The 17,865-nt window shown below is 35.9% G+C and overlaps 2 protein-coding genes across 5 annotated transcripts in view; both read left to right on the forward strand.

The window, feature by feature from the left end:
- Positions 1 to 17,865, forward strand: part of LOC135685658 (monocarboxylate transporter 10) — a 62,809-nt gene that overhangs the window by 5,477 nt on the left and 39,467 nt on the right. For 2 of the 4 annotated variants that reach the window (XM_089112711.1, XM_089112708.1), the window contains exons 2-3: positions 12,405 to 12,596; positions 16,238 to 16,364. The gene's annotated coding sequence lies outside the window, so the exon portion shown is untranslated. Of the gene's footprint in view, positions 1 to 11,740; positions 12,597 to 16,237; positions 16,365 to 17,865 lie in introns of those variants that run through there. The other 2 variants (XM_089112709.1, XM_089112710.1) reach the window with 2 other exon arrangements.
- LOC135685559 (uncharacterized) lies at positions 6,160 to 11,590 on the forward strand. The gene is made up of 4 exons (XM_065201537.2): positions 6,160 to 6,558; positions 8,996 to 9,181; positions 10,537 to 10,722; positions 10,992 to 11,590. The coding sequence occupies exons 1-4, from the start codon at positions 6,318 to 6,320 to the stop codon at positions 11,138 to 11,140; spliced, it is 762 nt and encodes a 253-aa protein (XP_065057609.2). The 5' UTR covers positions 6,160 to 6,317; the 3' UTR covers positions 11,141 to 11,590.

Genomic DNA, 17,865 nt, shown 5'->3' on the forward strand with positions numbered 1-17,865 from the left:
TCAACATGTGCGTAGGAAAGTAGCAAACAAAATAGTTGAACTCGTTGATGCTGAAAAACTACGAAATTAGATTTAGATTACGAATGTTTGGAGTACGAAATTCCCACTCACGTTGCTTTTAAGGTCAAAGCCAATCCTATTTTGATGATGATTATTATTTTTGTATGATATTTGAGGCGTGTTTCGAAGTGACGAGTCTAACTGGAGTAAAAAAGATATAATGTCATTAAGAAATGGAGATATCGATCGTTAGCTTTTCTTCCAAGCAAATGGTTTCCAGTGGTTATTAGTGGCTTACCGTGCAGCAGTAATTATGCAGGGATTAAATGACAGTAAGACACTATTAAAAATCAACTAAAGCGATGTGGTGGTCCAACAACGGCCTGAATGACATGACGAAGTATTAAGAAAGATAAAAAACGCATTTTATGCATTCTTAGTCTGCGTACTGTTTGCTAACGATATGCGATTGTCTTGGCTTGCTCTAAAATCTGGTGTACTTGAATTGTTTCGCCAGCAGCTGTCAGGACCCACATACCACCTTCCAGCATTTATGCCAGGTTAATGTACCCAAGCATCAGCTTTTCAACAAAAAGATGCATTAAACCTTTTATGAACTTAACATCATCATCAGAGTGCAAACAATGCAAAAGGTTATCTTTATATGCTGTGAATGCTCTGCAGTTGGCAACTGTATGTCACAGTAAAATTATCCACGTTCCTCTATTCTGATCTGATGGTAAAACAAGCCTTGGTTTGTACACGTACGCTTGAGACTATGCTCTTGTTAGAATTAAGGGAGAATTTTTCTGGGGGGGGGGGGGGGGTGGGGGTCAGCCCCTTTTAGCAAGCCAGTATATGTTTGACTGGGCGAATACCTTACCTGGCAACATGAATTAACTTTTCATTATGCAATTGATTTTCAATGAATGAGCAAATTCTATTAGCCTTTTAGAGTCGATGAACAGTTTGCATGATTTCATATGCACAAGTAAGAATCTGTAACACAACTGCAAGAATGCAGGGTGTGACCATGGGTGTGGTTTTGCGTGAGGTTTCTAGACGGTCCCTAAAGCACAGCACTCCTTCATTATTTATTAGGACGGCACCCCTGAATTTCGGTCATTTTAAGACTCGATTTCTTATACACTGTTTCTTGTAAAGTAACATGAATGTAACCCTGCATTTTACAAACGACTGGCAAATATGTTCATTTAACTGAGACTAGATGAACACTCTCTCTGAAGGGGGCATCTATTGCATGCAGGAGGACTGGATACTAGTGTTGATGGCTGTGACAAAACCCGCTGAATATCATGTTCTTGAACCTCTTCTGTTCAGCAAGTGCTGCTCTGTCCCCCCCCCCCCCCGGGCATCAGTGCATCTCTGGGTTGAAACCTGACTTTGTCTATTATAAGTGAAGGAAAAATGAGTCGGAAAAGAATGAGAGGCAAAGCAGAATGGAAATAGTAGTTAGCTATACAAACATAAGTACTCTCTGAACGGCGATAACGCGTTTTTATAAACAAATGAAGTAACTATTTCCCATTTTGAATGAAGCAATCACAAAGTTCATCCTTACAAATCAGCGGTTACCTAGAACGTCGTTTGAAAGAAGATAGCTTTAGTCTTTAGTAACATTCCCATTTAAAATGTTGATTTGACTCTCGTTTGCTATATAATGCAGATGGCAATGAAAGCAAGCCGGTACCTTTAAGGAACGCCTGTGCCTCCAAGCAAGTTGCTTCGATTGCAGAATTGTGATTGCTAAAACAGGCCCACAAAGCAACTGACAGTATCAAAAGTCTATTGATCACATTGCTTGGTTTCTCCATTCTCGTTTTTAAGCTACTGCAGCTCCAATAAAACAAATTTGCAAATTAAACCTTGTTTTTAAATGAATGACATTCTACTTCTAGTGACGTCCATGATCGATCGATCCTGCACATTAGCAGTGGTAATCAAGATAACTCGTTTTTCAAAAAGAAAAAGATTTAACCTAATCGCAACTTTAAAAAACAGAATTATGGCTTAACCTACTGACTCCGGCACCAACATAAAACCGTTAAATTTTTTGGCCTCCAACCAATCTAGATAGAATTCTACTGTTAATAGATCCATTGAGCTGTAATGATAACTGTTAATAACTGTTCCATACCAACTGGTATAATCTAGCCATAGTTGAATACAACATTTTATACAGCTTCCACTTTCTTTGGCCTAATCTGCTACAGCCGTCTGGATTTCGTTAATTGACATGCTCAAAATTCTCTTACATATTTTAATGTCAACAATTGGCCCTTGTTGTAGTTTGCCTATATCATTTTATTAAAAATAAGAACTTATCAATAAAAGGAATGAATTAATCAATTAAATTAAGGGTAAACAAAAAGAGAGAATAAATTTATTTTCAAATGAATCAATGAATAGGAGTGTTGTCTGAGGGCAGAATTTTAAGCAAAGCAGGCAACTTCATATCCGTTTTTTCTATAACTCCACAACGAGTCTATTTAGTTCATACTACAAGAATATTTATTTGTATTCCAGAGAAAGAGGTGTGTATCCACATCCCATTGAAGATGCTTTACGCAAATTTATTTATAAAAGACATTAATAAATCTTGGTTGTTAAGCAAAAAACCAATGAATCATGTTCTGACGTCTCAAAACTCACTTCAAAGAATCACTTTGATTCATTGTGCATTCAAGCGTGGATCATGTTTGTGACTTTAGATCGAACTGCCCACTTAAATAATATGGTTTGCTTCCGCAGGCATTTTGCTTCTCTACAACGTTTTTTGTTGCTATGAGACAGATCCTTCGCCCTTATTCCTTCCTAGTTACATTACGTATTTATCCATGTTATTTGTAAGCTATTTGTTTGTTGCTACAGTTACTTTTATTATGCAAGAAATTTTTTAAAGAACACGAGCCTAGAATATGGTCATAAATTAAGATCAGCTTGAAACTAGCTTAGGCCATGGTGGTGTCAAATGTAATTTTGAGCAATAAAGTCAGCGTGCAAACTGATTTAAAACCATGAAAATTGATTAAGAACTGCATATCAAACATATACCCTAAGAATAATTTGAGAAAATTAACTTATACCCCAAAATTTTTACTTATACCCTAAGAATAATTTGAGGAAAAATTAAGATTTGCCCGATTTTTTGAAAAAATTAAAAACAGCAAGCCTGAAACTTTATTTTTACTTGTTTTTATGTAAATGAGTGCATTTGGTTTACTTTCATGTCTGCCATTTTGGAACGTGCTATTTTGCTACACTCGTGGAAGCCATATGCAGTTGTGAATGATAAACACTAGCTGCTCTATACAAGTAGGTACTGTATGACTCTTTATTTTTTCCCGAAAATACCACTCCACAAGTCAACATCCATATTTTTTGTACCTCTGGTTTAATCGGACATTTTTGTGTTCCATATTTTATTTTCAACGTCGGAAGTTTTGTGTTGAGTCCTCCAAGCCGTCCTGTCAATGTTACCTTTTCATTCTTGACAATTCCTTTTTTCAACTAAAAAATCAATATGATATAATTTTGGTCACTAGTTTAATCGCTTTAAGGGATTCTAATTCATTTAATCTGACAAGGTCTTTTGCATTACCACAAAAAATCAAATATCCCCGCGTTTATGGCTGTTGACAATGTCATCACAAAATAACAGTATTTAGTTGACTAATGCTTTACTTTCATTCTTATTGTTTTTAAACGAAAGCTCCATTTATCTCGAGGAACCCTGCATCAAATCAACAAAGCACTTTCAGGCAATTTGTGATTATGATTAATGATGCAATATGATTGTGATCAATGATTTGTCACAACTAAAGTTGAGACTGATGAATCAGGTGCGCATTAATGTTTCGCTCCCTCCTTTCTGGCCCGTTCTTTTCTATGCATGGCGAGCATACAGCCTAAAGTCAATATGATTATTATGAATAATGGCAGTAAAGACGAAATTGCGAGCATAAAACAGCCAATCATTTATGATTATTCATTTCTTATGATATTTAATAATTGTCATGCATACCGTAAGTCCTCTAATATGCCCCTTGGGGGGAATCTTTTAGATAGGCGCTGATTGTTCGATGGTTGGGGACTTATTCAAGGGATGAGGGGTGAGTTTTGAAAAATCATCTTCCATTTGTCAAACAACTAATAATTTCATATGCATTTACACGAAATCTCTTTGTAAGACTTTTTGCCAATGTATAAATCAAAGCATCAAAAGACATTTTAGCCCAAAGCATATTTTCTTTGTCTTTCCGGCAATATCTTTCTTCAGTAATGTACTAGAATGGTGTATCTTTCTGCTGTATCTTGATTAAGCTCCCCCCCCCCCTGTGAGCTTATCATAGCGCGAAATTTGGTATATCAGCTTAGGCTCCTATTCAAAAGGGTGGGGCTTATTAAAAATTTTTACTTCCAGGGCCAGGAAATGTTTACTTAAATGTTTACTTTAAGGGGGGCTCATTCAATGATTCACGGCCAAAGTACGATTGATGCCAGATACCATATAAAGGATAAACATAGATGAATTCGGGGTAAATACCCTGCATTGAAATCTCTAGGCTATCGGCTATTACATGAAGTTGAAATAGCCAATTCCAAACAACTGTATATAAACCTATACATTAGCTAAAAGGAAGTTACCCCGTTGGGAGCTTCAAGTACTATATCAGGATAACTTAAGATCATTGAAGTTATAAATGCGCAAAGGATATCGAAAGTTGCATAGAAAAAAACAAAATGGTAGCAGATATCCCTGCAGCCTTTTCACTGCAGTTTCTTGACTCGGGGGCATCTTTCAACTTATTGTTCTAAATGATTAACTTAAACGGGGTTTAGTTCAAGAAAGCTTTCGAGTTCTTTCTGGCCGACCCTAATTGCTCTAAGTTATATCTGCATATGTAGCAGTCATTTTTCAATAAGATTAAGCAAGTGAAAAGCATTCGGGCAGAAATAACACAAGCTTATATTCTGCTCTGTCACTTTGACTTCGCAAAGTTAATTAACACTGCACATAAACTAAACGAACTGGTCCAAAATAGAACTCACTTCCTGAAAATAAAAGGCTTTTCCATTCATATAATCCATGTCACTCATACCTTTATGAAAAAGTTGAGCAGTCTTGGTTTCCCGCATGAAAACTATTTGACAAGTAAAATTGGACTAGCATTTTGATTTGCTACGTGGCTGACAAGCTTCATGAACTCTGTATCGAATTTTCAATATAAAATTAAAATCAAATGGACGGCTAAATGAAATTCAATTATTATTAACTTATTAATTAAAGTCTATTTCTTCCGGTACGTTAGTCGATCTCTCAATTACCGTTTTCTGTGCCGCAGGCCTAGCGTAGAACTTCAAGGAATTTACAAAGCAGGTCTCAAGATTCGTGCTCTCCCCTTCTACATCTGTGAAGGCTGAGAGCAATCGTAAAATGCGTCATTTGCAAATGCAACAATTACTGTTTTTATAAATCCTTGATTCAAATTTTATTGCCATTTTTGCTGTCTTGAATTTGTCTGTATGCTTCATAATTGCAATGTAATCTGAATTGGGATTTTGAGCCTTCTATCTAAAATTTGAAGCCCACGGTCTTCGAACTTCCAATACAATACCAATATACCAATTGAACTTTCTCTCACGTAATGTTTCTCGACGGATTGAAAATAAAGTCATTTGAACTTTTTTAGCCTACTAGCTTATGGTAGAAGTCCCCTCCGCCCCCTTTGGGATGCAACTGCCATAAGTTGGAAAACACCCAGTGCCCATTCACTGTGCAGTTCCTTTTAAAGTGAAGTACTTTTTGGAAACATTCTTTGCAATTAAACAAATATATCTTGCTTCCCGTCTGTTAACCGTTGCATTTAAACTTTGAATGGATTAACCTCTTTTCACTTTGAGGTAAACACAGTTAGCATTGCGACTACTTGAATTCATCAATTGATCGCATAGATACGACGTAGGATTCTTGGGCACTTTAATCTTATTCATCATATATGAACACAATGGAACCCAGTTTTACTTAAAGGCTTTTATTTAACGGCTCTTAATCGCCTCGCGAATGCTTAAGATCACCAAATAATGTAATTGACTTTTTATCACGTGATCACAATGTCAATCAAAGTAGAAAAACGAAGAACATATAACAGAGAGGGAACGGCGTGTGAGAGGAAGAGGTTGTGTTGATTCAAATGTGCAAGTTCTGTCAGAGATTGCCCAGTGCTCCGCATTGAATTTAGTAAAGGTTACATTTTAATTGTGGTGAGGGATTCGTTCATAGCTGCTCGTGTATTATGGATGTGAAAACATTGATCTTTGTGTTACTTGTCCCCGCTTGCACTGGAGCTGCGATGATCAACCAGGGCTGCAGCGCTTTTCCACGAGAAATCCAATTTTTGTGTTATCAAATTGGACAAATTTGGGGACAAAATCAGATATCAAACAATGTTGTCGAGGCCGTACCTTCAGCCGAAGGGGAGGATCACGTTGCCCTCACAATCAACGACGTTGGATATGAACATAACAAGCCTCAAGGTTTGTACTGTCATTTACACATGCTTATTATCTATTTCTTTTTTGTGTCTCTCTTCGGTTTTCCGTTTATTCATTGGGTATTATCGATCATTTTAGTTTCTAGGTTCAAATGTTTTAAGTTGAGACGTATCTAGGTACTCAAAAAAATTATTTGATAAATGCCACTCTTCTGCTCTCTAGGATAAATCCCTTCCTGAATAAGTTCGAAAGACATGCAAAAAGTTATACCTGAGCCTACTTTCTAACTATTCTGGGGCATCCAAACCGTGAAATACCCAGCAGAATAGAAGGCATGTCCTTGTTTTCGACTTCATCAGCTATTGCTCCAAAGTCTATCAATCGCTCTAACTTCGGAGATATATTAATAGCGTTGAACAAATTTGTGCATATATAAAATTATGTACTTCATATTATACGTCTCTAAAACAATTTCCGTGAACTTTTCGAAAATCGCTTTTAAAAAACGCATACAAACAGCATGACAACAATATACAGTTAATAAAAGGTTTATGAAAATTTTTCCAACCAAACTATGATTTTAACATCTTTCATCTACAGATTATCGACTATATCTGGGCAAATAGGCCTCCTCCCTCTCGTGGTTTGTAAATAACGAAAGTGTTTCCTCTTTTGAAAATTTAAAACGCAATAAGAAAAGACCACTTCTCGTTGGAGATTCTTGAATTAACCACGAAATTGATAATGATTATTTAAAGTAACATGAATATTTGATAAATGAAAGACTCGATCAATCTTAAGATTCGAAAGAGGGACGGCAAAGAGATCTAACCAAAATTAATTGTTATCAGATAATGTTAGTAACGCTTGGGATGTTGATACTGATAAAATTAATGATGGTTTTTATTTCAAGATTTTTAGAATAACTGCATATTGTTATAATTCAATGTGCATAATTATGATTGAAATGTTTTTTATTATAATAATTATGATAATGTTTATAGTTTATGCTTCTCCCCAGTCCCCTTTGACTGCTAAACTGTCTCTGCTTCCCTTTTAAAACAGACTTTGATCTAAAGCAAACGAACGGGTAGCCCGCTTATATAAATTTCTTTTCGACAACACTGTTATTAATAAAGAGAAAATTTTACAAACAACAAAGATGACCTGAAGCGAGAGTTCTCATCAGCTTTATATCAGCCAACCTATGCCTTCGTTTTACTACAAAGGTTTTTGTTTCAAAGGCTTTTGGTCGAAAAGGGTGCATCACGCCACATCCACCTCCTTTTTCCCAATTATATTGCCAACCATCCTTGACAAGGGTGCATTATTTGGCATTCTGGCTCAAAAGTTTGCTAAAAGATATCCTGTTATCTGTATTATCTTGTGCCGTAGTAAATGAAGAGTTATTTCAAGAACGTATTTTCTTGTATTCTCTTATCTTAAATGACATTATTATCATATCTTCATTTGAATTTTGCCAGAGAAGCAATAAACTTTCGTAGAAACAGCTTCAATTGATTTTGGTAACATTTTTATATATAAATACTTGCAATGACAGCAGATTCGTAATTATAAACACCGCCATTGATATGAATCATCGATAGTCTACTAAGTTGAATTCTCTGACGTGCTACTGAAAATAAAGTCTATTCAATAAGTATTCACTTATAGAGTCCGTTGTCATGTTGATTTGAAATAATCGACTTAACTTAATGAATGAGAGAATTTCAGATAGTGTAGGACCGTAGGCGATTTAAGTTGCCGTACTTTATCGAAATATTGTTGCTTTGTTTTGATGTTGCCTTGCCAAAACATTTTCTAGTATGGACGATGACGTTAGCAAATTTCGTATTTGTTGATGAGCAGACTGTCTATTATATGTAAGCACTTAATCTAATTTTCATAGTGGACATCTCCATTTTTTGCCGTGTATATCCACTAGAAAATTCCGAGCTAACATATTATTTGTATATTTATACGAGTCTGTTCATCTACCCTGCTAAAGACTTCCATTATTACCTCATGTCTTTTGAGCCTTGCAAGACCAGTGAACCAGGTTCAAAAAGGTTTTTCTGAAGATGTAGCTATCTCCATTCCAGATAGCACCATGCATTCCTTTACATTGGTTTCAATTTAGAGAACTATTAAACAATCATTTTCTTCCATTTTGATTGTAATATAAACAGATAGTTACTTCAATTGTTAAAACAAATCGATATTTCTTCATTTAGCGTAGCATTAACGTATTAGGCCATTGTCGAGCTCAAAATTGTATTGGCAACAATGTGAGGTGGTCTTGATTTGCTATGTGGCATATCATAGTGACGTATCTACTACGAACGTAAAAAAACGGTTGTGTCAAGATTTCAAGATTTTTTGCCTAAAAATGCTTAGGGCCTTCAATTTCTATGATGCTATAGCGTCGTAGCAACCCCCGCAATCACAGTGTATGCATGGTCTTTTTTGTGTTTTCCAGGGTGCCCAATTGCTGACTGCGAAACTTGTTCCACTCCCCAAACCTGTGAGAGGTGTCAGCCAGGCTATTACACACAGTTCAATGCGGATACAGAGAATATCACATGCGTCAAAGAGTGCTTGCCGAACTATGTTCCTGCAATAGATTCTAGTGGCAAAAGTTCATGTACTGAGAGGCTCCTAATGAGTGAGTTGCCATTATCAAGATTGTCTGTAATTCCATCTCTTTTGCTGTTTTTAGAGAATCAAAGCATCGAATTTGGCCTACCAGCATAGAACATCTAACTTTTAAGACCAAGTTTATTGTAATTTCGAAATGAGCCAATATTGAAGTGTAACAGTGGCTATTTGCCATTTCGTCCTAAATCACATTCTTTCGCTCTAAAAAGAAGATTTATAGTTTTGCACGAAGTTGTACTTTCTATTCCGCAAAGTTAATTTCGCAAGAGAAGTGAAAGAAATTGTGAAAAGGTTCTTTGTTACATGAAAGTGCGTATTCATTCAACGCGAGGGACCCTGTTTCTTACAATGTGCATGACCGTCTACTCATTTTCTACTGTCTTCTCGTTCTTTGATAAACTGTCATATTTTTAGAAAAGTTTGAAAACAACACTTTCTTCTTATAATAAGATAAAATTACTTTTTAGTCATTTTAAGTTGAGCCAAATTTTTCATCAAGAGGAGAGAAACCTATTAGAGTTAAGTTGTCTAATAAAATTCTATCTTTCCATTGAAAAACAAAGAACTTTTTCTTCAAAATGTCAAAACAAGTTTCCGACAATAATGACATAATTTTACTGGAAGGCAAATTTCGTTTTACCGTCTCGCAAGTTTGGATGTTTACTGCCCTTTGAAAGCCAAGCTTCTTAGGCCTAACAACCGCAGCCCTGTATTAACGAAATTGTGACAGCCAAAATTGTGTTTCGACGTTTTGTGCTAATCCTATCCTTAACGGTGCTATTAGTTTCTAAGGCATGTTTCTCTAAAACTGAATTCTTGGGATTGTATAATTCAGTTACATGTAATTTTCTGAGACAGGAAAATATTGCTATGACGAGGCGAAGTATTACTTTTCCTTAAATAGACCTCCTATGGTAAAATAGTCAAAGGTCTTATTCAATTTTATAAGGAAGCTTGACCTAGAACTAAATAAAACTGGCTCCTAGCTCAGCAATAAACGGGCAACATAAACGTCCACTCTTTACTTTGTTAGAAAATTGTTGAAATGTTTGCACTCTTTTCCACCTCACCTTCAACGAGTTAAGATTTCAATGAAAATTCGTCCCTTCTTAATATGGTATTATGAAGCTTACATTTAATTCCAACTTCTAATGAATTACACAATTTTCAAACAGTAAACAATATGTTACTTCTTCTGATAGAATTTATCATCTTCTCTGAAAAGAGCTATTACGGTTCTTTTTAAAACTTCGCGGATTGCCACGTCTTGAGGGCAATGACATCTCTTTTATTAAATGCAATTACTAAATGATAAATCTCTGCTTAGAAACTAATTTCTATGCATTTTCTTTCCTTTTCCAGAATGCTACATCCGAAGGTGTATGATATGTTTAGGTGCGATGACATGCACAAAATGCACGCCTGGCTATTACCCACAATTCCATTCGGCCTGGGAAGAGACAATCTGCGTCAAGAAATGTTTTAGGGGATATTCATTGGTTGCTGGTTCTCATGGCAGCAAAATGTGTAAACAGATTCGACGTCCCAGTATGTCTGTTTTCTAGATGTAAACTTTTTGTGAAATCATTTCTTCTCGAATGGTGGCAATTGTCACAGATTGAATTTGTTTCTATGCTTTTTAGAAATGTAGGCATTTGATTTTACTAAATTAATCTCGTCTTCGGATGTCTCGCTTACTGTAGCTGCGATATTTGTTTGCTGTACTTGCATGATTGAAAATTCTGCCTCCATTCACTTTCATGAAAATCTCTTTTACAAGCTGCTTGTGATTTCATTTTTCTAATTTTTGTCAACAGAAGGATGTCAGAGTTTCACATGCACATCATGCAAGCGAGGCTTTTATATGCTTCGCAACGTGACAAAGAAGTCGCCATGTAGTCGAAGGTGTCCCAAAGGCTACTTGAAAGACAGAATCAGACGAAAGTGCGTTCAATGGCCGAAGTAAATAACGCTGTATCACAGCTTCGCATAGCAATCATCATTGAAGAAAGTCAACATTAGCTTGAGACTAATTTAATGTTATACTCTATTTGTGAAAAGCTGTACTTTCGTTGCACGTAATTTGAGATGGCTTTTGGCATATTGACTTCATGTACACCCACATTCTGTCATGAGAATAATAGTTCTTTTAAGAATTTTCATGCTAGATTATCGTCAAAATTTAATACGTTTATCACGCATAACAGGAATTGTATTCAGCAAAAGTTTTAAAGAAAAACAATGACTCCATCACCAACAGAAAATGATTCAACCTTTGACTTGTGACTTTTAGAACTTTAACTTTGACTAAGAACTCTGAACTTTTAATTTGTTGTTTTTCAGTTCCTGTTATTTGCGAATTTAACATTTAATTGTATTTAGACATCTTGTTTTATAAAGTGCATAAAACCGTTCATGAAGCAAATTTTTTTGCATCCGAATTCTGCGTTGATAATAACTAAATTGGACTTGATTTTAGAAAGCAATTGGGGTCGCTAACAGCATAAGAACGGGTCATCAAAAACCTCTTCACGAGTTGGCCTATGTGTCATTGATTGGATGGATGAAGATGTCATTTTTCTGAAAGTTGTTTTAACCTTCTTTAAAGGCTCTTGTGATATTTTCTAAGCTTGCCTATTGGGAATCTTTAATGACACCAAAAAACCTAATTGATTGATAGCAATAAATCGTATGAACAGAATTAACAACTTTGTGACGTCATTTCATACTGAACCTGAAAAGAGGGAAAGGGAAAGATATTATCACGATCAGAAACACACAACGCAACTCTTTCATACATCAATGTAATGACGGGGTTTGGCCAAGCAATTAAAACATATTCTTATAATGCTTATATGATTTTTCGCCTTTCATGCTGAAGTTCAGCTGTTTGTGAGTCTTTTCTGTTGAAAAGACTTGAATTCCGATTGACGATTCTCTTCCCGAGGCAACAGTACGCGACCAGTGTTTTTTTATTGCAAGCAGTAAATGTCTTCTCTGCTTTAGGCAACTTCTCTTAAATTTCACCAAGGAAATGTCACTTGTCTACAAAGCTACCTCGATGTATAACCCCCATGGTCTAGTTGCATTCATTCGTATTCAAGCTCATTAATTCAAGATGTAAATATTCAGCTTTCTGTTGACTTTCTGTGAACATACAAATAATAACATACAAACCATTTCAGTTGCTTAATTTGTTTAAATCATATTAATTTTCACATCATATTTAGAACTGTCATCAACCTCGCGAAGGAAACAAATCGGCAAAGTCAGCCTGCTGGTCTAATATCCTAAATCGTGGTTACGGAGCTTCTTTGCTTTTTGCTGCAGAACTTAGTAATCTGCTTCAGTATATGCCAGTCGAACTTTGAAGGAAGAGAAATCCATTCAAGCAGGCATATATCTCCCTCAACGTGTCACAGGTGAGAATTCATTAAATATTTGTTAGAAAACCTCGAATTTTAGTTGAATACAGAATGTGCTCATCAAGAAAGTAGCGTGAAAATCACGAACTTTTAAAAAGGATTTGCATGTCATGTAAATACCAGATGGAGAAGCAGATGGAGAAGTGCTTTAGTTCTCAACAGTGTAAAGATTAACTCGTTTAATGTTTGATTGACTAATTTTCTCAAACCACCAAAATCTAAGCCAGTGGCTCCTTGATATTGCGATTAATCTTTTCATCTAGTAACCCATCGCTGTCCATACTCATGCAAAAAAATTACTGCTAGATAAGTAATTATTGTTATGAATATAATCATAACAATCAGAGTGAAACAGACATACTAAGCTTGGTTTTTGCTCGTTGATTTTAGGTTACGTTAATGCTTAATCTTATTATGTCTCTTGATTAATCCTATGCAAATCCCGATTGAGCCTAATCAATGCAAAAGGCTTGCATTCTACCGCCTCAGCGACACACAGTATTTAATCAAGTTGAAGGTGATTCTCGTTTTTGCAATTATGATTGAAACAGTGTGGCATGAGCCGTCGCACTGAATTTGTAACAAGCTGGCAATTCTTCTTGAAAGTTACTCATTTACGTTGAAATATTATTGCAGAATAATGAGAATAGTTAAGCCCATCTTGATATAAAAGTGACAGCAGTCTCCTTATATCGCAGCCTCGTTATATCGCAGCCTCGCTATATCGCAGCCTCGTTATATCGCAGCCTCGTTTATATCGCAGCCTCGTTATATCGCAGCCTCGTTATATCGCAGCTTCGAGTGAATATGATAATGTATAATGTTTACCTGGATTGGACATACCCTATGAAGCTCACATTGACCAACTGCCAACCATGAACTGAAACTTCACTACAAATCGCTTTAAATCATCCAAACTCGTTATATACCTGTAAAAGATCTCGTGATACTAATGTTTGATGAACTGTTTCTGGTCCTGCGATTTAAGAACAAGACCTAAGAAAAAAAAGGTTGATAATATTTATAAGTTTAAAATATTCTTAAAAGGTTGCTAAAATCATAATTAAGAAAAGTGTCAAATTCTGAATCAAAATTCTAATGCTAATGGGGTACTCTTCAAAAAATGAACAATACATATGGTGTCCCACAACGAGGTGTGCTTGGACCACTTTTAATTATTCTATATATAAATGGCATTTCAGCTACGGCAATGCAGGTTTATTTCAATGGAATTATCGACTTTCAATAGTTTGCTGACAACGCAGATTTATTTGATTCAAATCAGAAGGCTTTTGGCTTACATGAGTTTTAGTTAAACTTTAAACTAACTAAAGTTTCTGACTGGCATTGCGCTAGCAAACTAACCTTGAAGAAAAAAAGATCAAACTGTTTCTTTGCTCCTGGACGAAAACTGCACACTTTATATGCACCAATAACAAAAAATAGAAGTAGCATATTATGTGAAACACTTGGGGATCTCATTGACAAAGATCTTTCTTGGAGACCTAATATATAACAATCCATTATGAAGATTTCTCAAAGGCTTGGTATCATTCCCAAATTAAGACAGTTTGCGGCATCTGATATTCTTACCTATGTTTATAATGCATTTCTTTCACCGCATAACGTGTTTGCCTTTATAAGTTGGGGAGGTGCTTGCAGCACCTTTCTAGATCCACTGAGAAAAAGTATGTCGTGCGCAAATTAATGAACTCAGTCATTTCAAAACAAACAGTCAATCCTTATTTTCACAGTAAACATTTTTAAATCGTGACGACTCCTATAAATGGTAGTCTGCAAAATTTATGTATGACACTTTCAATAGAACATTTATTTGGGATCTATTTAACGAAATACCAGTTGACATTCGCAGTTTATAATTCATCGTTGCTGTTAAGCATCGACTTAAGAAACAACTGCAAGGATTTTAGCTGTTTTATAACTTTTTTAAAATTTTAGAAAAACAGCCTATAAATGTGAATATCGATGGAATTTTCTCTAAGCTTTAATATTTATCTAAACAGAGTTCTTATTGAAAACAGTACTTGTGTACTGACAAGGTTTACCCTCTAAAACTATTTATCTTATTATTTTTATTAAGTACCTAATCTTCTGGAAATTTTTTGACTACGCACTTCAAACACTCGCAAATGCGGGGGAACGCCACGTTTGCAAAGTTTTTCCCCATTATTTGATTCATGTTAGATACGGTAAAAGGCAAAGTATATTACAATTTTTACTTACACAAGCATACAGAATACCCCCCCCCCCCCATGACCATATTTTAGAAAAGTGGGGGGGGGGGTATTCTGTATTCCCCCGATACCCCCGGACCCCCTATTCCCCCCATAGGTACGCCACTGTTAATCATCAGCTTCCTGATACGAAATTGATATTAATATGTTTGTTATCTTAATAATTTTACTCTCTCTTTAGTTCTATTTTCTACTTTTAGGTATTTTTCTTAGTGCTAAAAAACTTGTAAATGGCTTTGAAAAATGCAAACATTTAGTAAACTAAAGCTTTCCGTCTGACACTCTTCAGAGTTTTAAACGTCAGAACATAGATCGAAAACTCTACGCTAAGAAATATATATACCCAGTTGTGGATCGAAATAGGCCAATCAGAAACACGAGCACATGACTGTAAAGGTTGACCAATCAGTGTCGCTTGCCTATTAGAATGTTACAAGTAGAGTCCTAAGGTGAAAACGAACTCCTTATGTCTACACAGTAGCGGTTTTTTCGTGCTTATGTAGGTAGATTCTAAAACTGCTAGGTGGAACGACGATCGGGTTCTACCAATAATCCGAAACATCCCGTTAACATTCTAATAGGCAAGCGGCACTGATTGGTCAACCTTTACAGTCATGTGTTCGTGTTTCTGATTGGCCTATTTTGATCCACAACTGGGTATATATATTTCTTAGCATAGAGTTTTTGATCTATGTTCTAACGTTTTAAACTCTGAAGAGTGTCAGACGGAAAGCTTTAGTTTACTAAATGTTTGCTTTATTCAAAGCCATTTATTTTTCTTAATGCGACTGTTGAATATTTCGTCATTTTAGCCGACTTCTACTGTGTAGATTTAGCAAGAGGTATTTTTCTCGAATGCCCAATTGCGTTTCTTCAAGTATCCACAGCAACTCAATGTATTTTATTTGGTTTCTACGCAATCAATGTCAAAACTGAGTTGCTTGAAATGAAATGAAAATTAGTTTCCAACCAATGTCCACCGCAGCCTCGACCTCTAACCCTTTGGCCAAACTTTATTTCAGACAAGCTCCAATTCAATCTTAGGATCAAATCAATGTTTAAAACTTTGTATTTCATTGTAAAAGATGTTTCTGAGAAGTCCAGCATGCAAGTGCCATTGAATTCTTTTGGCTATTCATTAGAAACCATAGGTGACATTCTTAAAATTATGTTTTGTGAAATTGTTCAAGCCCTTTCCTTCCCTTTTGCTATGTCGAACGTAATTATTTCATCATCTTTATTATATCCACTTATTTGAGGAACTTTAACCAATTTATGTAACTTCCTAATTTTATGAGCCAAAAAATTTTCACGAAGCCTTCATTCCTTCCATTTCACGAATATTAGCAACAAGGCTTTACAAATGGATTAAATTTTTCTCAGATCCAGACAAAAACAGCAGTTGCCACAACTTTGTCAGTTTCTTCCTGTCTTTTGTGATTCAACGTCAGGGAAAGATGGGCTGTGAAATCAAGAGAGATCCAAAGAAATACAGCGTAGCAGAGATACGGTGAGACCACCATTATAAAATTGCATTTTGTGTGCAAAATAATGAGTAAACCAAGATTAAAGACATGAACTTCGAAATATTTTTCACCAATCTGCCTTTTTAAAAGCTGCTATAGGCCGTTACTACACTTTCCAGACCTTCTAGACTTTTTCTGATTTAACTTGGTAAAACCATCAAGGCAAAGACTTAAGAAATGGACGAATATTCGACTTAGGTGTGTGCAACGCATTGTAACCGTTCCTTTATTAACTAAGCAAAGTCAGACGATGGAAAAAGTCCATAAAATTTTGTTTTTCTTTCGGCAAAGGCATGAAGGATAAAATGAGCGTTCCAAAAATCTTGATGTTTTTCTTCAAACCCACCTCCCCTCCCTCCCTCTATCCCGAGAACTGTATCAGAGTGCGTGTGTGCCTTTAACATCTGTATGCCAATTGAAAGTCACAGTTATCAAACAAAACTCACTCTATGTGCCATTCTAGAGTTAAAGCTGTATAAAATTTGCTACAATAAAATAACGACTTTGTACTCCTCATCAGGCGAAGAGTTATGCTCGAAACGTCGTAGTAAATATCAATTTCTTTTAGAAAGTCGTTATTTTGTTGTATCGAAACTTGTTCATTTTTGCCGTACAACACGTATAACTTCATTGATTAAATCTGTCTCGCCACCATCCCAGACTCCACCGAGATATCAACCAAGAAGAACCGTGGTGTGCCAACTGAAAGTAACATTTGTGGACAATGGTCCCATCTTTTTGGTAGCTTACATACAGATTTTTCTCTCAATTTGCACACAAAGCCAAGAAAGCTAAGGAACTGAGGGGATTCAAGCCACTCCATTTTTCAAAGAAGCTATAGATGAAAGATAAGCAAAATTAATAACTTTAACTACAGGGATATCACATGAAACATTTTTGTTTAATACTTTGTTCAGGGACGGAGTGGGTAGCGACTCTTAGGGGAGAGACACAGCTTGCAAATTTTTCCACAACGGGTTTACATTCTAATCATGACGTCATCAAACGCATGCGCAGTTTTTTTAATGCAGAAAAACATGGCAAACAATATGTATCTTTTGCAGCATCACCATTGCTGATTTCAATAAGTCGGTCAGAGAAAATCCAGCATCCGTATTGGAAGCATTGGATAATCATAATCATCAGCAATTAGTATCTGTGACAAAGGTAATTGATATCTTCCGGATCTAAAGAAGCAAACTGGAGGATTTTCAATGCATGAGAGTCTCCTTAGCAATAGTGTGTCAGCAAACCTGCCGATCATTTAATAATAACTGAGGTCCTGTTCACACGGTACCGGATTCAATGAATGAAGGGAACCTGCGCGTGAAATGCGCAGTGTCTCTGAATTAAGACTTTGTGCATGACACTGAATTGTGCGTTTTGAATAAAGAAAAACCCACCCGGCTCCTCTTGAATCATTTCAGGCATATGTTCCATGGTTTTGAAAATGCTTCAACTCGTAGTAAATGGCTCTTATTTTAA

This window comes from Rhopilema esculentum, chromosome 15, assembly GCF_057945365.1.
Source record: "Rhopilema esculentum isolate cy_ngs chromosome 15, ASM5794536v1, whole genome shotgun sequence".
In the NCBI taxonomy this organism is placed as follows: Eukaryota; Metazoa; Cnidaria; class Scyphozoa; order Rhizostomeae; family Rhizostomatidae; genus Rhopilema; species Rhopilema esculentum.

What these genes read in the sequence shown, in the direction of transcription:
- LOC135685559 (XM_065201537.2), top strand. Translation starts at nt 6,318, where the DNA reads ATGGATGTGAAAACATTGATCTTTGTGTTACTTGTCCCCGCTTGCACT. An exon ending in TACTGAGAGGCTCCTAATGA is followed by an intron (nt 9,182 to 10,536) that starts GTGAGTTGCCAT and finishes TTCCTTTTCCAG; the next exon opens with AATGCTACATCCGAAGGTGT. An exon ending in TAAACAGATTCGACGTCCCA is followed by an intron (nt 10,723 to 10,991) that starts GTATGTCTGTTT and finishes TTTTGTCAACAG; the next exon opens with AAGGATGTCAGAGTTTCACA.